The 23,454-nt window shown below is 42.6% G+C and overlaps 1 protein-coding gene and 1 non-coding gene across 3 annotated transcripts in view; both read left to right on the top strand.

Moving 5' to 3' along the window:
* The window catches only part of Ankrd46 (ankyrin repeat domain 46), a 37,522-nt gene extending 16,603 nt beyond the window's left edge, over positions 1-20,919 (top strand). Inside the window, exons 2-5 of one of the 2 annotated variants that reach the window (XM_023699938.1) lie at positions 8,238-8,337; positions 11,093-11,430; positions 12,795-12,953; positions 19,184-20,919. In XM_023699938.1, the coding sequence (XP_023555706.1) occupies positions 11,120-11,430; positions 12,795-12,953; positions 19,184-19,400 (687 nt within the window). In that variant the 5' untranslated portion in view covers positions 8,238-8,337; positions 11,093-11,119 and the 3' untranslated portion in view covers positions 19,401-20,919. Of the gene's footprint in view, positions 1-8,237; positions 8,338-10,850; positions 10,890-11,092; positions 11,431-12,794; positions 12,954-19,183 lie in introns of those variants that run through there. The other variant, XM_004640070.2, reaches the window with a different exon arrangement.
* Trnak-cuu lies at positions 16,321-16,394 on the top strand. The gene has a single exon. It is a non-coding gene; the product is annotated as a tRNA-Lys (tRNA).
* Positions 20,920-23,454: the final 2,535 nt, after the last annotated feature.

Genomic DNA, 23,454 nt, shown 5'->3' with positions numbered 1-23,454 from the left:
ATCACAATTATATTAATTTCCTTGGTAAAGATTTTTTTAAAAAGAGTCTCAACTGAATTTGAACTATGAATTTTCACAAATTCACAATTAGAATTGTGGGTGGTATATTACTGAAATGAAATACATTTCAGAGGAGCAGTCCTCTGCTTTGTTCCACCCAAGGACAAGGCGGGCCACAAGGTGGCACTGTGAGGCTGGAGAACTAAAGGGCCAACGCTGGAGAAAGGCAAGTTAAAAAAAACAGTCAGACCCACATGCATAAACAACGACTGTCTGCCTAGTGTAAGAATCTGAAGGAGTAAATAGGCGCAGAAAGGCACAGAGGATGCTGCGAAAGGGAAGCAAGCTGTTCAGGGAAAGAACAGCTGGGGTGAGGGACGGGAACACGGAATACATACATACATAGCTTTTATGATTGTAGTGCTGTTTTTGGCTGGTCTGTTGAAAGGAGCAGTTAATGCTTAATTTTTTTTTTCTTTTTCACTTTTTATCATTTTTTTGATCAATCGTACAGGCTTTTATCTGGTAATCTGAACATCTCATTGGAAGATAACAATATGCAGTATAACCAACCATTGTTGAATTCCTATCATTTTGTTTAGTGAAATTATAATTTCTAATTTTTTCCACTATAATTTGTATTCTTTTTAAAAAATAAAAAAAGAAGGGCTGGTAAGATGGTTCAGTGGTCTAAAGCACCTACTTAGAACAAGCTTAGCTAAAGCACGTGGACCGCGGTTCAATCCCCCAGCACCACATGCCAGCCAGCCCGCCCCCTGGTGGGCTGAGCTGGCCACACACACACACACACACACACACACAAATAAATTTTATTTATTTATTTATTTATTTTTTCTATTGTCCTCGCATGCCTTCAGGGCACGTTGGCCAGGGGCAGAGTTGTGAGGTTCGAACTCCAGCCATCTGAGGCTGACAGCTTTGTGGAAGCAGCCACTTAAAGGACTGAGCTAGGCCCAGGCTCCCAAATTTTAAAAAATAATAAAATTTAAAAAAGAATTTTAAAAAATGGAAAAATTACATTAAAAAGTAGTATTAGTATTAGTATCATTCCTACTTTCCAGGGGAAAAAAGAGATTAACTGATTTGTTTTCTCAGTAAACCTTGGTCAGTTGTCCCAGAGTTGGCCTCCTATTTGCTGTAAAGGTTTAAGCTGTAGGAGACATGGAATGAGAATTTTAAGTTAGGATAAGATCACTAACAGATGTAGGAGGTATTAGTTGCAGAGTTTAGAATCAGAATACCTATGTGCAGAAGAAGCCTAAGGCACCAGCTTGCTTCCTCCTGTGGTTAACCTGACTTCACAAGGATGATGGAAATCCCTTAGTACTGTAAAACAAAACAAAAAAACCCCAGAACTTTATTACAAGTAATACATTTGAATGGAAGATTTCTGACCTCAAGAGTGTTTAATTTCATTTCTCTATTTTATAGTTGTATATTATAAGCTGGAAACTTCAGGGCAAGAGTTCCTTGCTAAGACTTTTAAATATAACAAAATTATATAATGAAGAGCCTGGAAAACATGGAAGGTATGAGAATAAAAATAAAATGTCCAAAGAAAGCAGTGTTGGTTTTGCTTGAAAAGAAATTCATTTAAAAATGACTGTAAGGAGTTAATTTGTGGTGTATACACTAGACTACTAATTTCCTTTATGTAATCTTTGATGAAAAAGTTTGTGAATTTGTTATGTTAAAAAAAAATCTCAGGAAATAAATTTAGTAACTTGGTTTTTCCACTCATGCACTGAGGGTAATGGTAATACTTTCAGGAGTTCTCTAAGCGTTAAATCAGTTAACATAGGAAAAACATTCCTATAATATCATTTAGTAAATATCGGCTAACGTAGGGCCAGCCAGATAGCTCAGCGACTAAAGCGCCTGCTTAGGCAGAGTGCAGTGGCTGGGGTTCTATCCCTGGCATGCCACGCAGGCCCCGCCCCCACGCTACACTGAGACGTTGATTGAAACTGCACGGGGTGCACATACTCCTGGAATCCCAGAACTTGGGAGGCTGAAAAACAGGAGGATCACTATGAGTCTTACAGGTGCATGCGCCACCACGCCCCAGGGGCAGGGCCTGCATGGCACGCCAGGGACTGAACCCCGGGCCAGTGTGCTCTGCCTAAGCAGGTGCTTTAGTCTGCTGAGCTATCTCACCAGCCCTAAAAAAAGTTACTCTTTTTGAGCTTTTAATGTCTTACACCCTTGAAAGTAAAATTGAGAGGATTCTCCTTAAATAATTCTTCCTTTTGATGCTCTCCATAATCGTGGGACACCCTGAAAGGATAGTAGTCTCAACCTCTTTCTAAATTTGTTACCATGCTTTTAGAAAGAGGGTCCCTTTCCCTTTTTGAGAATCCAAACATCTGCCTAGTTTGTCTTAGGATAAAGAACTCAAGGTTTATAAACGGAATCCTACTTGTATGATTAGTAGGAATTTACTTCCCAGCCCCTTCAAATGTAGTGTTTTAAAAAATAGGTAAAGATCTTAAATCCAGCTTAGTTTAGGATGAGCTATAATCCAGAATCATGGATGTCTTAAATGAGCAGAGCAGGCACTGTGAAGATTGCGTCACAGTGGCAGTGCTGACCCCAGGACTGGGGCAGGCCCTGAGCCCACATCACTGCTAGCCCCGCCGTTCACCTCCATCCAAAGCGGTGCCTGAGAGCCCCTGTAATAGTCAGGGGTTTTTTAAGATTATTTTAAAATTCTCTTCAACTCCCCACATTCTGATTGGCTTAAAATGTTTGTGAATTTGAACCTCCGTAACACAAAAAATACAGGGCACGTTCCTTTTTCATGTGCTAAGAAATTTAATAAATTATGGTATATATGAGGAGTAGAATATTTTTCCTTTAAAGATTGTTATAGAATACTGGTAACATAGGTGCGTACAATATAGTAAGCGATAAAATTTAACATTGGTGTATGTGGTAAGAATTAAATATACATGTTCACATAGGAAAAAGAGAAAACTGGAGAAGCATTCCACCAAAGTGCAATTAGAGATTTCTAGTTGGTAGGCTTATTTGTAACTTATTTTCTCTTTATTCCTGTTTATTAAGTATAAAAATATGTGCAATGAGATGTAGAATTAACCATAAGAAAGAATGTTCCTTTAAAATCCTGTTACACTGAGTGAATTGTAGGGAATTAGTGGACTCAGTTTGGTCTAGGTTTGACAAAACAGTGCGCCACGCTATTTGCAGTCTTTCAGAATGTGAGACAAAGCAGGTGACAAGTATCACCAGCATCTCACCCGCTATAGACACGTTCTGGCAGAGATTTTAGGGCGGTTGTGAATGAGCGGCCAAGTTTTACATTGTTTTCTCCTGCTGATCTTGATAACTTTGTGGAAACTGCGCATCACACTGGAGTACTGTAGACCAGGAGTGTGCCCCACTCTGTCCTGCAGAAGTGTGACCGTAGATGCAGCTGGCGCAAATGAGCGTGCTGAAAGAATGCTAGATTTCCTGTAAACGTCTCTCCAAGATCAGTGAATTTGTGTGGCGCTTAGGGCTGGGTGATTTGGTTTGGTTTGGGCTTTTAGCAGTGACAAGGATGGAGCCAGGACCTTGTGTGGGGAAGGCAAGCGCTCTACCACTGAGCTGTACCTCCAGCTCCTCAGTTTAGATTTTGAGAATAGTCATTTCTAAAGTTCTACCATTTAGGATTTAATGACTTCACTGAAAGTTCTTGTTTCATGGTTCTTTCAGATTATTGTATTCGTTGAAACAACCATATTTCCTTTTTTCTTCAGTCACATTGTATTGGTACACCTTAGCTACGCATGATGATCACATCGTAATTTGTACCTGCACACCATGTAACTTGGTTCCTTTTTCCCCATTCCCCTCCCCTCCCTTTAACCCTTCTCCTCTCCCCATTTACCAAAGCTTTGTTTCCATTTTTTCCCTTCTCATCACTTTTTTTTCCTTCTTTCCCTTTCCCCTCCCCTTCCCTTTTCCCCTCCGCATTTGAACATTTTTTTCCTATTTTGCAATACCCAGTATACCTTTTTGGTGTCCTTATTTACACTTTAGGTTTCTCACACCAGAGAAAGTGTGGTATTTACGCATGTGTGTCCATCCAGTTTATTCCATGCAACAGTAAACCATATTCTTTTAAAAGAATAAGAATAACCAGATGAGATGTAGAGAATACAAATTGGGAGCTCCATTTGCTATGTGTAATTTATTTTCTCAGTTTTAGGACTTTATCTCATATTTAAAAAAAATTGTATTAGTAACTTTGCAGTACATAATGTTTGCATTCCTTAAGCAGTATGTGTATATAAGATTTTCCTACAAGTAACTTATTTTTCTTTATGCTAGAGTATTACTCCATTGTAAGTAAACTTTTCCTTTGACATTGGCAGTAAGATCTAATAAAATCTATAACTATGCCATTGTTTTGCTTCCATTTTACCAAAGTGTCTGGTGCTTTGGCCCCTGATTAAAATTGCTGTATAGGAAAGATGTGGTCAGTCCACTTGGAGCAGAAATGTAGCACTTAGTCACTTGCCTTGCAAGTGGCCTTGCAGAATGAAAACTCAATATATTGTGTATGGTTGTTGATATTGGATATAGAATGCCAATGTAGTTATAAGTACAGTAAATACTAAAATGGAATGTCCTCTCTCCATTAGTTCTTTACCATCAGGAATATGATTTAGAGCTTTGTAGGTTGACCTAAGAATGTGGAACTGGAGTTTGAGATATAAAGAGAAAGTTAGAACTTAACATCAGGATCCCACCGAGGCCTCCTTGTTGGTTTGCTATTTGAGTTCAGACAGACAGCACTGTTTGGCATCAGGAGCACTTGTTGCTGAGACGCAGGTGATCGCCTCTCCCCAGAGGAAGAACAGAGGCTGTCAGAGTGCCGCCAAACATGAGTGAGGAGGCTGCACTGGACCTCCGAGACTTGATTCTGCTCTAACAGTGCTAACGTGTCTTCCTTGGAACCAGCCCAGCGCCCTGGGTAACAACCAGCGTGATTTCTGGGGCTTGCCTACTTCCACCACGGGCCATTCATGGTACCACACTGTGGTGGGGGGTTTTGTTTTGATTTTTAAGTTTTAATTTTTAATTAATTTATTCATTTGGTGCAGGGTCTCACTATGCAGCTTGGACTCATAGTGATCCTCCTGTCTCAGGCACTGGGATTACAGACATGTGCTACCATGCCCAGTTTCAGTGACCAGCATGACGTGTGGTACTGGGGATCGAGCCCAGGTCTTTGTGCTTGCCAGGCAAGTGCTTAGAACACTGGGCTATCTCCCCAGCCCTGTGGTCATTATTTTCTGTTGGGAGTGAGTTCTTTTTTTGTTTCTTTGTTTGTTTTTTGCCTGGAGAGCTTGCTTTTCCATTAGATGTCACCCTGTAGGTAGACCATGCCCTGTTACCAAGGGGTTGCTGGTTTTTGCATGCTTTCTTCATGCTGCAGAGTGCTGTGCTCAGCCTCACCAGGCCTAAGTACTGAGTAGCTAAGCTGAGGTTCACACCCAGGCAGTCAGTCCATCTCCCCACGCATTTGGGTGGAGTAGCCAGGCTCTGTGACAGCCTCCAGTGGGAGGAAAGCTGTGTGCAGGTCACCCCTAAGAGTCGTCCTTCTCAGAAGACTTAGATTTAGCACATTGTTCACCCTACTCCTTCTCATGTCTAAAAGCAGCCTTCAGGATTTTGAAACGTGCTAGCTGACTGCTCACACACTCACTAGTGCCTGTAACTCTGAAGGTGGTGATTCTCGTAAGCGCGCCTTTGTTAAACTTGAGGGCACCCACCTGTGTCCTCTGAGTGCTTCCATAAATAACTTCAGCATGTTCCTGCCAGCTTGAACACCAGGGGGACATGCATGGGTGGTACAAGCCACCAGAAGGGACTGTCCCCTGTTGCTTGATGGGACAGTGTGCACACTCCATGGAAGGGTTCAGAGCTACCCAGCAGTGAGACATGCAAATCAAGGCCCCATCCTGAACTTGTTAAACCCAGACAAATGACTCTAGTAATGACCTTATATTTTTCCCCCATTGGGGAAGACAGGTACCTTCTGGTCCAACAGTCTTTAATCAAGATCTTAATGATTGAGGGCTTCATACAAACCAACAGCTGCATTCCTAACCATTTATCCCAGAAAAACAAAGACATAAGAGTCAAAAATCTACACACAAACGTTTGTAGTAACTTTAACATAATAGCTGAAAACTGGAGAAAACCAGATGTCCGTCAGTGGGTGAGCTGTTAAACAGTAGGACACTCATGCTGTAGAGTACTACTCAGTGATAAAAAGGTATAGACTATTAATGTACACAGCAGTTGGCATGAATCTCCAGAGAATTATGCAGAGCGAACAAAGCCAATCCCAATAGGTGTTGCGTACTGTGTGGTTCCAGTATCCCACACTGTTGAAAGGAGAGGATTGGAAATGAAAGGCAAAGTAGTGGTTTCCAGGGTCTAAGAGAAAAGGAGTAGGTACAGCTATAACAGAGTGGCACGGAAGTCCTTATGGTGGTGGAAAATAGCTATTGTTGGCAAGGTGTTGCCATTGGGAAAATGGGAAAGGATGCACTGGACCTCTGTTACTTCTCACACATGATTCTACAGCTAATGCAAAATGAAAAGTTTAAAAATCTAGTCCTTTTTATCCTTGGGATAATCGTTATCACTTCTTGGGGAAGTATTAGGGCTTTCCAGTGATTAAGGTTCAGGTGAAGCTGCCAAAGTTTTCTTGGCTGATTTTTAGTAATTTGGCCTAGTGGATTTATATACATTCAATGGAACCACAAACTTGATCAAGGGTATTTTGTTTTCAGGTCTTGGCATATCTGAAAAAATGGCAGGAAAACTGCCTTTCTTTTAGATTAAGAGCATTAGCATGATGCGGGGCATAGCTGTGTGGTCTATCACTAAACTTCCACATGAGAGCAGACTCACAACATGTCTCTGTTACCTTTAGGATAAATCCCTGGCAGTATTTTAACAGTGAAATTTGAAGCAACATCTTATACTAGAGAGAGGCATTAACTGTGAAGACTATTTCATTGATTAAAATGAGATAGGAAAAGTGCTAGACTTTGAATGAATTCAGTTACTGGTTCAAAAAATTCAGAAGCAAAGTGTGTCTAATTGGTATTATATAGTCACAGATTACTAGTATGTGGTTGAGGGGAGATGGTTTGTGTGGTGCCTTGTCTCCATGGTGTTTACTTACGTTGCCGTGGGATGTCCTCATGTCCAGCTTGTCATCACTGGCAGCCTGTGTATCACAACTGGACATACATCGTGTGAATGAGTCTTCATTAAGTGCCATTATTTCTCTACATAATTTATTTAAAGGTAGTTTGGTAATGACCAACAAGAAGTTAACGTGAGTTTCAACCTGACCGTTAATTTAGGATTTGGACTTCATATTCCACCCCTTAGCGTGGCACGTTTCAGGCCTACGGTCAGTGTTTGCTTAATTAATGTTGTTGTTGCTGATGATACTGCTTCCTCCTTGTCTCCCTCAATGTGGGGAGCCACAGCAGTAGTGGACCCCATAGAAGGAGGTTGGTGGGACAATACCTGTTTCAGAAGGGAAGGCTGGAGGTATGGAAAAAGGCTGCAGCTAGTTTTGAACCAGATTTCCTTTCACACTGAAAAGAAGATGAAGGATAATCTCAGGAAGAGATTTAAATATTAGCATTCAAGAAGATTAGAAATAGTTTTTGCTTAAATCTTTCCTGTTTAGTTTAAATATGGCTTTTCCTCCATTTTAGGAGGGGTATTTTATTTCTGAAATACTCTGGTGGGAGCAGGGGTGGGGCTCAGTGGTATAGCCCTTATCTAGGATGTGAAGGCTCTGGGTTCCAGTCTTGCTCCACAGTGAAAATATAGGCACTTCTGTAGACTAATGTGCGTCTGGCTTCCATTTATAATGTGGAAAACAAAGCATTCTGAACTCCAAACTAAGCGTAAGTTTTTAGAGCCTGGTTTGTTTTTTCCTGGTGGCACATGCTGTGACTCTTCCTCCGCTCTTTCTAGCCCTGCTTGCTCGTTGGTAGGCAACACAGCATTCCCACTTTTCACTGCCTTCTCACTTCCCTGGCCTCTCTGTCACTGTCTCAGGTTTTCTGGAGAACTTCCCTGAGCTCGGCTGGCCTGTCTGTACATAAGAGAACAGCGTGTTCTTTTTTACGCCACACCTTCATTGTAACTGAATTTTCTATTGATTGTAGGTCCTTTCTGACACATACTGAATATTTTTGTGGAGCCTACTTAAGAATTCCAAAAGAGTGCTGAGTGACCCCCAGAAGAGAAATCAATCTTCAGGCCTCAGTGAGTACTTTCTACTGTGGACAACTGACAGGCTGTGAAACCCTCGGTGGCCTGTGGCCTTGTATTCATACACGTTTGGTTCTGTATCAAGATGAACAGTGCTGTCTGTCGTTGGGCACATTAAACATGGGGGTGAGGTGAGCAGTTTCTCAAGGACGAGGGAACTGACAAAATTCCCCACCCTTACACTCACCTACAGAGGAAACAACGAAGGCCTGTATTTTTCCTGAGCCAACTTTCAGAAACTTCCCAGGCTGCCAACAAGAATTCTTACTGTGTTTGGATCACAACACCAATGAGATTGTTTTTCAGAATCCTTACAAAATTTAGCCAGATCACTCTGAAAAACTACTTGAAAGTGGCATTTTATTTTTACAAAGATTTGTGATAAACTTTGGATCTTTCCAATGATCCAGTTCAGTGAGTATTGTAATGGTAAGGAAGAGATTAACCTCAAAAGAGTTCTTGACTATCTTAATAAGTAAATTCTCATAGATTTTATTTTATTTTATTTTTTCTGTATTTTAGGGAAGGGTCTAAAGTGTGTTTAGGGTCTCACTACTAGATCAGACTCATAGTGATTCTCCTGTTTACAACCTCCCAAGTGGTGGGATTACAGGCACGTGCCACCACGTACAATCTCAATCATTGTCAGCACACTCTGGGGGTGGGGTCAGCACAGCAGGCCCGGGAATTGAACCCCCAGTCCCTGTACCTGCTAGCAGGCACTTTAATCTGCTGAGCTGTTTGGCTGGCCCTGGAATTATCCTTTTTTCTGCTGCTCCCCCTCCATAGCACTGAGTCCTGCATGCTTTGTGTTCCTCTCCAGGTGTCCCACCTCTCCGTGATGTCCTTATATGACTGCCATTTACGTGGCTTCAAGTCCTACAGTTACTTTCACTGTAGGATTCAAAGAAAATAAATCGTACCAGGGAATTGTAAGAAAGGCCCGGTAACTAGCAGATGCCTGGGCTGAGCAGGTCCTTGGCCTGTGCTCAGGCCTCCCTTCCCACAGACCCCAGGGTGGCAGCGGAGACTGGTATGATTCGGCCACAACAGAATACTTCTCGAAAAAGCACTGGATTTGAAGCCCGGGGCTGCAAGGTGGGGCGAAAGGCCCGGGGGAGACAAGAATCCACCAGCTCAGCAGCCCTGGGTTCTGCTCTCCTATGTCCCCCGGCCTCAGCCCCACTTCTGCCAGTGTTCCAGAAGGAAAGACCACCTGGAAAGCTGTGTGAGCCGAGCGTGGCTGGGACTCAGCTTTTGTAACCTTGCAGTAAGAGCCAGCTCTATCAGCACAGCACTGACTCTCTAGTTTCTTGTTTTGGTGGTTTTCTCTATAGGTAACCTAAGAGTAGTTTCTTTGGACAGTCTTTCTCTTAAGTGAACCAAGGCAAGGAGAGGGAGATCTTGTGCACATTTGCTAAGGCAGCTTGTCCCGAGGGTGCAGGAGGGAAGTACACCGAGGTGGGCTGGGAGCAGAGAGGATGGACCCAGGGCTTCAGCTGCCTGCTGCCCTTGCCCTTCTCTTTCTTTGCAGCCAGATGGGCTCTCCCTCCTCTTGTCTTCTGACAGCGCAAGTTTGGCAAAAGCATGTGGTGAGAGGAAAACAGAATAGAGCAGCATAGAGTTAACGTACAAAAAGAAGGGTAATCTACATTGATCTCATGGTATTTCCACTTTTTATTCTTATTTTTTTTTAAATATTTTATTCATTTATTTATTTGGTACAGGGTCTCGCTACACAGCCCGGACTCATAGTGATCCTTCTGTCTCAGCCTCCCCAGCACTGGGATTACAGGTGTGTGCCACTGTACCAGGTTTCCGGGCCAGTATGGCATGCAGGACTGGGGGTTGAATCCGGGTCCTTGTGCTTGCCAGGCAGGCGCTTAGACTGCTGAGCTATCTCCCTAGTCCCCAGTCTTTGAATTGTTTTTTACTTTCTTATCCTTTTAATGAAAATTTGAAACCTGTACAGTGAACACAATGTCTGTAGTAGTGGTCCTTATCAAGTGCCAATTATCTTCTTTCCTGTCCCTGCAGGTAACTTTGCTTATTTACCATATAAAATAACTCACAAAGCAAATACATGAAAGAAAATTACTTTGTATAAAAATAAAGACATGTACCAGCAGTACCGTTCATACACATACATATTTACATGTATTTCTTTGATGTGTAAAGTTCATGTTATCTATGTCTTCTGACAGTGTAGTGAATGGTAAGCAATTATATCTTGCTTACCTTTAAAAATACCTCTTAATCTTTTTACATGATGAAAAACAAACAGAATTTTATAATTAATTGTAATTTCATTCTAGCAGATGTAAATAAAATAAAACATTTTAATGGAAGTAAGATATAATTGGTAATTTCATTATTATTTCCATTTGATATGGTAATGCGTTACAACAGAAAAAGAAGGATAAAAAAATAATGCTTTTTTTTTTTTGTATTTTAGGGGAGTGTCTACAGGGTGTTCAGGGTCTCACTGCTAGATCGGACTCTAGGTGATTTGCCTGTTTACAGCCTCCCAGGAGCTGGGATTACAGGTTTGTGTCACCACACCCAGTCTCAATTGCCATCTCAGTGGCCAGCTGGCCCAGGGATCAAACCCCCAGCCTCTGCGCCTGTTTGCAGGTGCTTTAATCCTCTGGGCTACTTGGCCGTTCCTCTTAATGCTTTTCTGATTGGCTTCATTGTCTGAGTTTCATTAGGCTTCATCAAACCTCACGCGTACCATATTTCGTTACAGGCATCTTCCACCAGCCCCATCAGAGAGATGTCCTACGTTTTTGTAAACGATTCTTCTCAGACTAATGTGCCCTTACTGCAAGCCTGTATTGATGGGGACTTTAACTATTCCAAGCGTCTTTTGGAAAGTGGCTTTGACCCAAATATCCGCGATAGCAGGGGGAGGACCGGCCTTCACCTGGCGGCGGCCCGAGGGAACGTAGACATCTGCCAGCTATTGCATAAATTTGGCGCTGACTTGCTGGCCACAGACTATCAAGGAAACACGGCTCTTCACCTCTGCGGCCACGTGGACACCATCCAGTTTTTAGTTTCCAATGGACTCAAAATTGATATTTGGTACGTTTTAATGGTTTCAAAGTCTAATCGTTTCTTTCCATTTGTCCTTCAACCAGTGCTGTACTCTTGGAGCCTTGATTTTCTTTCTTTATTGATCAGTTTTAATGAAAAGCTTAGAAACGTATTGGAGATGGTGAAAGCTTGTTAGGAAAGTGAGGAAGCAAGAAGTTAACTTCAGTCATGCTGAGATATTCTAGTGGCCAACTTCTACTAATTAATTGTGTAGTGTCAGACAAGGGAAAAAAGAAAAGAACTAGTATTTGTTGAAAATCTATGAGTTGTACCATGGTTACTTAAGGTAGCCTGTTTTATTCTCAGAACAAATAGCTCTTAGTCTGTTTCCTTCATTTGACACATGAGGTGTCAAAGGGGTCACTAGGAGACCAAATGGGACTCTGAAGCTAGCTCCACTAACTCCAAAGCTCCTGTGGCTTCTGTCACATAGTATACCAACTTTATGATCTCTCGGGGGCCAGAGTCATTGTTATACTGGTAAGTTTGAGGAAGTCATAGGTCTCTGATTTGATTTGTTGTTACTCCATATTTTGAGTGGCAAAGATGTCAGGCCACCTTTAAAACTGAGCTTGAGATTTAAATTACAGTTACCTGTTGCCCAAGATTTTTGTTGTCATGCCCTGAATCTGAACAGAACAGTAAGCAATTCTGTTAGGACTGGACAGGGTATGGTGGGAACTGACTGCAGCATTCAGTGCAGCTTGAGTTCTGTTCTCTTCTTAGTATTAAATAGATGGTGGGGCCAACCTGATAGCTCAGCAAACTAAAGTGCCTGCTTCAGCAGAGCGCAGCGCCTGGGGTTCAGTCCCCCGTGTGCCATGCCGGCCCCACCTCTGGAGCACACTGAGCCGGCAATTGAGACTGGGCGTGGTGGCACGCACCTGTAATCCCAGCATTTGGGAGGCTGAAAGCAGGAGGATCACTACAAGTCCAATCTGTGAGTAAGACCCTGTAGACCCTGTACTAAATACAAAAGAAAATAAATAAATAGATGGTGAACAAAGGCAGCTTTATTTTTATTCTTGAGACTTTTTAAGATACATATTCTTCCTATAAAATATGTTGAATAAGGAGACTAGAACCGAACTTCCCAGCTAATCTCCAAGGTTTTCTCTTTTTATTTACTCTCATTTATCCCTCCTTTACCTGTATATTCTTTTTCCTTTTGTCTAGAAGGGGGAAAAAATAGAGTTATTTAAGCATCAGCTTCTAGCTTGACTCCTTTCTATACCCTGGGGCTTAATTTGGAGTCATTTGATCGCATCCTTTCTTCACTGAGGTCTGCACAAGTGGATACTAGCTGTATAGTTCAGCCGTTGTAACGGTCTTTGTTTTATGAACTTTTTTAGCAATCATCAAGGTGCTACCCCCTTAGTGCTGGCAAAGCGCAGGGGTGTGAATAAAGATGTCATCCGATTGCTGGAATCTTTGGAAGAACAAGAAGTGAAAGGATTTAACAGAGGAACCCACTCAAAACTGGAGACCATGCAGACGGCTGAGAGTGAAAGGTACTTGAGATGTAGTATTTAAGAGGCGTGTCACTGAGCACCAGGTCTTCGTGGTACTGTGCAAACTTTATACTCCTTGTTCTCAAGTGCAGGGTTTTGACACTGCCTTTGAACTCTAAATAGGTCCTTAGTAGCTTCAGGTTGGGCCGGAGATGTAGCTCAGTGGCTCAGCGCCTGCCTAGCAAGCACAAGGCCCAGGGTTTGATTCCGGTACCAAAAAAGAAAATAGTAAATGTAGCTTCAGGTTACGATCAAGAGGCTCTCCCCAGGAAGTACTGTGTGCCACGTAACCTACTATGCACTCATCCAGCTGCTTGCTGTGTGGATGGTACAAGGGAGAAGAGGTAGGTAACAGCTGAACTGAGGGAAGAAAATACGCGCTTGAGAATTTGAAGCACAGATCAAAAAAATAATGGAAAAAAATTGGTGCATAAAAGGAGGAAAGAAGAACTGAGAAGTTGGCAGGATTGGGAAGATTATAATGATCATTTCAAAGGTAGTGAAGTAGGATGCTGGGAAATAAACAGGAGAGGGAAACTGAGGCACTATTTAGCATACACAATCTATTCAGTGAATGACTTTCACATAAGTTGGAGCTAACAAACTCTGGGCTTCTCTCAGTGACTGAAGCTAAGACGTGAGCGGCAAGGTCCTACAGATCTCCCCACTTTCCATCTAGACACAGGGGGCAAGAGTTCAGGGAGCTCTGGGAAGGAAGCAGGCTGAGCTCTGGGCTGACCAAGTCTGTAGGTCAGCCTAGTTGTTAGTGGCGCATAGTTTGGTGACCGCCATGGAGTTTCAGCCTCCAGGTGATACAGAGCAGCCTGATGGCCTTACCGTAGTCTCAGCCCCAAATTTTGAGTAGATGAGAGATTGAGCAAAGAGGAGCCCACAGCCGCTATTGACCTAATATATGACTGACCGGGACTTGAATTTAGGATCGCACAAACCCCTAGGATCGTGATTTCTGGGAGTCCTGCTTGAAATCGTCATTGATCCTTTGCTCTGCTTCCCCCTTTTCCGTGTTTTGACGGGTGTGTGCCTGGGGATCATTCATTTCACTGTCAAGCTTAAGTCTGCCTTGTAAAAATACTTTTTAGTGGGCCGGGGAGATGGTTTAGTAGAATAAGCACTTGCCTGGCAGGCGCAAAGGCCTGAGTTCAATCCCCGGTTCTACCAAAAAAAAAAAAAAAAAAAAAAAGTCTCATTTAAAATGGTTCATGCTCCTCAGAGAGTTACCAGTGAAAACTGACAGGTGGGCAGAGCAGAAAGGAAGTGGGACGGGTACTCCCAAGTCTTTTTTTTTTTTTTTTTTTAATGTAGTTAGTACAGGGTCTCCGGGGTCTCACTATACAGATCAGACGCCTAGTGATCCTCCTGTTTTCAGCCTCCCAAAAGCTGGGATTACAGGCACGCGCCACCACGCCCAGTCTCAGGTGCCACCTCATCATGCCCCAGTCCCTGCATCTGCCTAGGCAGGCGCTTTAATCTGCTGAGCTGTCTGGCCGGCTGGCCCTCCTCCCAGGCCTTTCTCTCCTCTGTGTCCTTGGACAGAAGATGCTGCGAGCGCCTAACAGTGCTGCCTAGCGCTTGTTAGGCCATGTTCCTCCTGAATAACTGGAAGTGTGTTTTCATCTTTCTGTAAACTGCCATTAGATTACCTTCAGCCTCTTTACTGTCAGAAATATCCATGAATGTGGTTTGGTTTTTTCCCCCGCTTTTTGACGGAACCAGGGATTGAACTCAGGGCCTTGCGCTTGTCAGGCAAGCACTTACTCTACTGAGCCATCCCCCGGCCCCCAAGGATGTGTTTTTGCTTGGTGTATTTTTTGGATTTAGTATTGATAATAGCCAATTCCTAGGTCCCTCTTGGTTGGGAACATACTCCCAGGTTTATTTTCCTTCAGTTGTGGTTGCTCGTTCATTGAGAGGTGGTTAGCTCTTTGAGCAGCTCAGTGTCACATACTTAACTCTGGCTTCCTTTGCATCTCTTGTCATTTTGCTTCAGCACAAGAATGTGGGTTATTTACATCTTTATATAAAGCTCATTCTCAAAAAATTGAATTACTAATGCTTTTTATAGTTTTATGTTTAAATTCTAAAAATTGTATTGTTCATAACATTTATTTTAAAATATTTAATATTTTGATATTTCATTATGCTTTATATTAAACAGTAAGTTATTTAAATAACATTTAAAATATTGTATCGCTTTTTCTGTCTGCTTCCTGGTAGCAGGGTAGACAAAGTAGCCAAGGCTGTGCTTCCAGGCAGCACCGCCGGACAGCAGCGGGACAGACCTCGAGGCTGCCGGGTGGCTGTGAGCAAAGGGCTGGGGAGCCAGGTGTTGAGGAGAAATCAGAAACCTGTCCTGCTGGGTGTGTGTGAAAGGTAGACACTTTGGAAAACAGCATGGCAGTTCCTCGGAAAGTTACGCAGAGCCTTAGCGCCTGAGCCAGCAATTCTAGGGGCGTATCAGAGAAAAGTGACATCATATGTCCGCACAGAAGCTTGTGTGCAACACATGTTCATAGCAGTATTTTCATGATTGCCAAAGCAAACTGCCCAAGACATCCATCTGCTGATGAAAGAATAAACAAAACGTTGCTTTTATCCAGTGGAATAATATTCTCCCACAAAAGGGAATGAATACTGATAGGTGCACCAGCATGGGTAAATGTGGAACGCGTGCCCTATCAAGAAGCCCGGCACAGAAAGCCACGTGTTACATGATTCCATTTATGTGGAACAGCCAGGATAGGAAATCCACAGAGACAGAGAGTAGCTGGTGATTCCCCAGAGCCAGGGGCAGAGGCAGTGAACACTAATGGGTATAGAGAGGGTTGTAGAGGTCAAAGTATTGGATTAGATATGGAAGTGGCTTATAACTTTGTGAATAAATTAAAAGCCACTGGGTTGCACAACTTGAAAAGATGGATGTTATGGCATGTGAAATTGAAAAAGTGGGAGGGGTTCAGGGATTGGCCAGCACGTGGCATTGAGCTCAGCTGAGTGACAGCCTGCTCAAGACCGGATCATGCCGGTGTGAAGCGCACTTGCCGCCGTCTTCCTCGTGATTTCCCAAGACAGCCTAACTTCCACGTACAGCTCATAAATTAATAGATCAAAAGTATTTCCCTACTCCTGCTTATCCTCAGCGTAATTCAGTTCCTTTTCTTATATTTTTGTTGTGTAGATATAGAATGACAAAACAGTATAGATGACGTGTTCAGAAAGAGTACATGTGTTCATATGTGTGCACATGCACACATGTGTACATACCCTCCAAATTATCCTGGGGTCTGGGATTCCCTGGACAGTAGAAAGCATTTCATTGGATAAACTTCTATCAAAAATTCTGGACCTTGTCTCTGTGGTGCAATCAGTTAGTACATTTGCCTCTTGACCAAAAGGTTGGTGGTTCGAGCCCACCCAGGGACGCCCCTTGCTCTTTAAGGGGCCAGCCAGATAGCTCAGCAGATTAAAGTGCCTGCAAGCAGGTGCGGGGGCCAAGGGTTCAATACCTGGGCCTGCTGTGCCAGCCCCGACCCCTGGGCACGCTGAGATGGCGATTATGACTGGGCATGGTGGCGCGCGCCTGTAATCCCAGCTCCTGGGAGGTTGAAAACAGGTGGATCACTACAAGTCTGATCTAGTAGTGAGGCCCTGAACACCCTGTAGACCCTTCCCTAAAATACAGAAAAAAAAAAAAATCCTGACTGGCCGAGCTTTCTGGTTCCTAGGCAATGATCACTGAATTCTTCTCACTTTAGTCCCTAACATCTTTTGAGTGTGAGAGCATCTCAGCTCAGACATAGTAAATTTCAAATAGCTCAAATCAAACATGTTTTGAATTTATCCCATTTGTCTGTCTGTCTGTCTAGAGACAAGGTCTTTTTTTTAAAACAGGGGATTGAACTCAGGTCCTTGCGCTTGCCAGGGAAGTGCTTATTCCACTGAGCCATCTCCCCAGTCCCCGACAGGGTCTTACTGTGCAAGCCAGGCTAGCCTGGAACTCACTGTATAGCCCAGGCTGGCCTTGAACTTTTGGAAGTCCTCCTGCCTCAGCCTCCTGAATGCTGGGATTATAGTCCTATGCCACCATGCCCAGCTATTTGAATTTATATATCTATTTATGGCCTTGTTTAGGCTTTCTCAAAGTTGTAATGGCATTTTAGAATTTGCTCAGATTTTCTGAAATCTCTCTGTATTGTTACAGATACCCACTGACAACATCTTTTACCCAATTAAACATTTTCTAATATGAAAAGAGTTTGGCTAGTAAACATACTGACTTTTTAGAAAATCAGCTCTCCATGGCTGAAGGAGACATCTTCTACTAGTAGAGGCTGAAGGCCTTTGCTTAGTGGTGCTGAGATCCAAGGGGGCCAGGCGTAGAGGCCACCCCTGTGTGCCAGCACTCAGGAGGCTGAGGAGGGTGCACCTCCTGAGCTCAGGAGTTCAAGACTGGCCTAGACAGTGCAGCAAGAAGAGGTCTAAGGGGGAAAAAAAAAAGAGGTAAAATAAAGAGGTAGGCAAAACCAGCTGCCAGGTTTGTATGAGCTTGTGCATAGTTCAGAGTAAATGAGACTTCACGTCGTTCTGTGCTGTTTTCATTGAAGACTATGGGCGGGGTTTCTGAGGGTAGTAAGGAGCTCTTACAGCCAACAGACAGATGATGCCTATGATTTTGGCCTTTGTGGCTTTAATCGAAATGATACCTGGTGACTGGGCCACCTGTTGTGACATAATGGTGAGTGCTGATCCCTTCAAACTGTCAGTTTGTCACAGAGCATTGCTCCAGAGATCCCGCTTTCTCTCAGTGGTGGTCCCATTGCCCATTGGTAATGTTCTGAATGTTGCAGTTTATGTTTTTATAGTATTTGTACTACCCCACTCAGTCTTTGTACAAAGAGAAACACACTCATTCTGTGTTACTGCATAAGATAGAACCAAAACCAGCAAGAGTAAACTATAAAGATCGCCCAGTGAATTCCTAGTCCACCTATGCAACACGCGGAGTTTAGAAATTATACCGACAGAAGGAGGCATGCCTTCATTAGTCAGATGATTGAATTAATTAATAAAAATTTGACTTTACCTTTTACGTTATATAAGTGATTTTAAAAACTTACTCAGTTTATTTTCATTAACATGAACTCTTAGATTGTGAATTTTTATTTTGAATCTTCAAAGTTTAGCATGCTTTCATTAATATCTTTTTTTTGTATTTTAGGGAAGGGTCTACAGGGTGTCAGGGTCTCACTACTAGATAGGACTCGTAGTGATCCACCTATTTACAGCCTCCCAAGAGCTGGGATTACAGGCGCGCACCACCATGCCCAGTCTCAATTGCCATCTCAGTGTGGGGCTGGCAGGCCGGCCCAGAGATCGAATCCTTGGCCCCAGTGCCTGCTTGCAGGCACGTTAATCCGCTGAGCTATTTGGCTGGCCCTTATTAATATCTTGATGGAAACAACTTGTGAGCTATTTCAAAACTAGGTTGGTGGAACCAGGGCTTGAACTCAGGCCCGTGTGCTTGCCAGACAAGTGCTTATTCTACTGAGCTATCGCCCTGGTTAGAATCTAACCCAAGAAACCTAATCATTCCCAAGGTGTATCAGTGTTTATTTATTTATTTATTTATTTATATTTTTCCATAATTTTATTGAGAAACAAATAGCAATGAGACAGTTTCAAACCTAATTGGTAGGACAGTTTCAATAATTAACACATTGCGTACATTCTTCTTAGTGGTTAATTGTTGTACAAAATGCGGACATGATATCCTATTTACAAACACTATTAGAACAAATCCCTGTATTCTTTAAGAGAATGCAACTGTGTATCTGTCCTAACCATTTTGAATACACAGATACAAAATGGACATTCATCTGTATCCCCTTTTTTTGTTAAGTTTCATTATTTGAATATTATAGGTGTGTTAACTCAGCAAAAATTCTAAAAGAGTCAGTGTTTACTTTAGAGTAGGTCAGTACCTGTGGATGTGTGAATCAGAGCAGAGGTGAGTGGGAGCACCTGCGTTAGCTGCTGTCTTCTTGTAAGTACGCACTATAAGGTTGGCCTTTTCTGAGCGGCGTAGCTCCCGTCTTATGTCATTATTGAAACTGTCCTACCAATTAGGTTTGAAACTGTCTCATTGCTATTTGTTTCTCAATAACGGAGTATGTCATTTCATGCCACTGTGCTTCTCTTTCCTTCTTTCACAGCGCCATGGAAAGCCATTCTCTCCTCAATCCCAACCTCCAGCAGGGTGAAGGAGTCCTCTCCAGCTTTCGGACCACGTGGCAGGAGTTCGTAGAGGATCTGGGCTTCTGGAGGGTCTTGCTCTTGATCTTTGTCATTGCTCTGCTATCTCTCAGCATCGCCTACTACGTGAGCGGGGTGCTGCCCTTTGTGGAGAACCAGCCAGAATTGGTGCATTAACGGGGCTCACAGGAGACAGAACCCATCTCCTGGCACCCAGTGTTGGTTCTCCATCTCAACACTTGTCTCAGTGCAAGGCAGTGGGGCTGTACATTTTTATCTTTGCCTTGGTAACCCGTGTAAGACAGTGTGTTCATCTGAACTTCACACTGTAGTTGAGTATACTGTGTGCTGCCTTGCACTCAGCCTGAGCTCTCCGGGAAGCCTGTTCTCAGCCTCCAGGATACAAACTCGGAATTTCCTAAAGAAAGGGGTTTCTTGTCTGATTTCTTTTAGTGGTTTCTTTTCTGTTTAGTTTTGTAAAAGCCCGTTTTCTCTATTTTGTTCTCTGGGGAAGAGGAGAACAAAATTATTTGCTTGAATTTTGAAGTACTTTATTTGAAACCTGCTAGGCCAAATTAGTAGTTAGAATTTGACTTAATTGCAACCTTTTCAAATCTAGTTATAATTTGACAAAATTGAACATGAGCTGTACTTTCTCCAGAACTGATTGCTTTGATCTTATGTTTAGGCTTAGGGTCATTTTGATTGTTATAAACTGCTAGCAAAATTACCTGAGAAGTAAGATTGAGAAGTTCACTTCATTCACTTTCATTTGCCCCATGTATTTATTTTAGAGGTTCTCTACTCACCAAAAAATCCTTTCCCTACTGAACAGTTTTCAGGAAAAAAATAATTCTCATACTAAAATAACAATTCTGTAGTGTTATTTATTACCGGTTTCATAAGCTAGGTGTGTGGCCACAGTTGTGTCATAGTTGTTTAATGCATCGTCTATGTGGAGGGCCATCTCACTTTGTGCAACAATCCTACCAGATCAGTAGTTCCCTGGCAGCTGGAAAGGATGGAGCATTTCCACATGAACGGCCCTGAACAGTATTATCCTTGGTGTCATAAACCTTTTATGGAAGGTAACATTATGTAAGCTGAAGTCTGACCTCCAGACTATACTGCCTCTCTCAGAAGTGTTTGAAGGCCTATTGTTAATGATCCTGTAATGTACAAGTCATATTTTAGGTTATTATGAAAGAATATTAAGGCTTAATAATTGTCCATTGAATGAAGTCAGAAAATTGTAGTAAAAACTGATGATTGTATATTCTGAAACACAGGCATGTAAATGAATACTAGTTGAATTGTGGCTAGATTTAGAAATTACAGTTAGACTAGAATCAATACATCTCTGGTCCTTTTGCTTCTTGATATTTCTTTTGTATTTATACATGTTGTTGGGAGGCTTTTTTCTTTCATGTGGCTTTACCCTTTTACAGAGCTCCTTTAAATGTCGTGATTACCTGGCTGCTTCAGGATCAGCTTGCGGAGTCTTGCTTTTAGGTTAGGCGCAAACAAAATGCTCTGTGTAACTATAGCAAAAGAAAAAGTCAGAGTAGAAGCTTGGGAATTAGCTTTATGTTGTAAGTCTAAACAAATATGCAAGTTGATTAATGTATTAAATGTGTTTTTTTTTTAAAAAATCAATGTTCCCTTTTAAGTGCAGATTTCTTTGTATTCTGTTCTCTGCATTCTGTAATGCCACCAATAAATGTGTTTATAAATCCTTAACCGTAGTCTGTTTTCTTAGTGTATCATGGCCTTTCTTTTACTTTCAGGATTTTATGATAGATTGCAACTGGCGGTTTAAAAAAACAAGGCTTGTTTTCAAACCTGGTGTAACGTAGACAGCCTTTCATGTGGTTGCCTTACAGGTCCTCTGAAAGTAGTTTGGAGCATGGCTTGTGAGCTGAAGAGTAGGCGCCTCTGGCTGGATGAGGTGCTGAGCCTGCCTCCTGACACCCGAGGGCAGGCCGTGTCCCCATGGCACATGGTGAGAAACAGACTTGGAAAGGATAAGTGCCACAACTTGGCAGCCGTGCGGTCCTCTTCAGAGCCGTACCTGCTGCCATCTCAGCGGGCATTGCTAAATTTTCCATTCCTATTGCTGCTCCTATAACGCTCCCTTTTTTAAAAAAAAAAAAAAAGGAAAATTTGTTGGAGGAAAGGAATGAGGAATAGGAAGAGCTCCTGAGAGGATAATATTCCCTTTTAAAGTGCCCTCGCAGTGTAGTAACTTAATATTCAGGTTTAAACCCTGGCGTGTTAGAAAACCTTCAGTAGTTCTTCATGATCCTCCCGCTTCTCAGCCCAGCTGTCCCCACCCTTGGATTCCATGCGATTACATTTCTTGGTCTGTACCCCTGTAAACTTGCACTTTTTACTTGTCTTTGCAGTTACACCGTTGCTGAAAGCAGAGCCTCTGTTGTCCACAGTGCATCCTGTAGACCTCCTCGGCACCAGGGGAGAATTACATTTTTTTACCTATCACTATATTTTTGATTTTCAAATGAATTAGCTTTTTGCTTCCAACGTTCGCCTAACCAGTTGCACATGTGAACTGCGCTGCTGTTCCTTGTCCTACAGGGTGGCTGCCGCTTGGCGTCTAAGCTCTCCATCTGGTGCTGTGGAGCCCCTTCCCTGAGGGCTTCCTGCCACATCTCCCGTGATGGTTAGCACTTGTAGAGATGTCCGGGAGCAACATTCATCTTGGTTGTTATTTTGTTCTTGGTGTTTTTTGTTTTTGTTTTTTTAATGATTTTTAAATTTTAACTCTATCTTTAGCTTATGTATGTATCAAGATGGCTTCATTTGCAAGAACCAAGGTCCAAATTGGAAGCAGCTTAAGCCATTGGTTCCAGTGGTAGGATGGATCCCAACGGTGACATAATCCAAGGCCTTTAGCTGGGTCTCCTATGCTGTGGGCTCTGTCCTCCTTTGGCTGCACCCTTTGGCTAGTTCAAGGATTTCCAGGCATTGCCTCCATTGGTACCCATGTAGAAACCTGCATTTCTGTGACTTCCTCCTAGGAGACAGCTTGGAAGCCCCTGGCAAACTTCTGGTGCTTCATTGGCTGACATTACGTCCTGTGTCCTGTTCTCACACTGACCAGGGCCACACACCTGTTGACTTAGGCCTCGACTGATGACAGGTGGGATGGTGTTGGTAGAATTCATGTGATTGGCTTCAGCCAAGGATTTCAGAAATGATTAAGGCCATTGTTGTCAGTTAATAGGTGAAAGGCACCAGTGTTTTATGTAGCAGATGGGGCAGCTTAATACAACAAAGAATTATTGTGTATTGAGTATTCTGCTAGGCAATTACATGTTAAGAAAACAAAAGTCAAGGGGCCGGGGAGATGGCTCAGTGGAATAAGCACTTCCCTGGCAAGCGCAAGGTCCTGAGTTCAATCCCTGGTTCTGCTAAAAAGAAAAGAAAACAAAAGTCATTATAGTTATGTGAAACTAATTCCATTTTGCATTTTGAAACAAAGTGCTTTTTTGAAATAGTTTGAACCTACCATGAATTTTCAAAAAATAAAACCACCAGATACTAAGGGAAGATTCCACTTTGTTTTATTTAAAACTTGGCAAGCAAGTTGTGGTGTGCTTGCCTGTAATCCAGTCTACTTAAAGGAGCCTGAGATAGTAGGATTGCAAGTTTGAGGCTAAGCTGGACAACATAGTGAGACCCTGTGTTTAAAAAAAAAACAAAAAACAAGAATTATAGCTATTTTAAAAGTTCTTGACAGTGTTATAAGCCACTACCATAATTCTGTTACAGGCATCAATAACAGTTCCTTCTGGTACAGTTTGCTTTAAATACATCATTTGTATACATGTTTTACTATAATTTTTCCCTTGATTTTGCTTTGATATGATTTATTTGAAGTCATTTTATTGACTTCAATTGTCACGTCCTTTTATTTGAAATTGATGCTACAGCGTATCTTAGTTCTTTTGGTGTACCTTTTCCAAATAGCTGGCCTTGGAGAGTCTGCCAGAAAACAGCTTCCCCAGAGATAGTATAATAGGGGATTAGAGGAAGGGGGATGAGGCTGATTAAACCACCATTTAAGATTGTTGGGGGGTTGCGGGGGGGGGCAGATAGCTCAGCTGACTAAAGCACCTGCTTAGGCAACCTTAGGCAAGCATTGGGACCGCGGTTCAGTCTCCAGCTCCACATGCCGTGCCAGCCCCGCCCACAGCGGACTGAGCCCTCC

The sequence above is a fragment of the Octodon degus genome, unplaced genomic scaffold (genome assembly GCF_000260255.1).
Source record: "Octodon degus isolate 3935 unplaced genomic scaffold, OctDeg1.0 scaffold00118, whole genome shotgun sequence".
Lineage (NCBI taxonomy): Eukaryota > Metazoa > Chordata > Mammalia > Rodentia > Octodontidae > Octodon > Octodon degus.
This window is presented reverse-complemented; position numbering and strand designations above follow the sequence as displayed.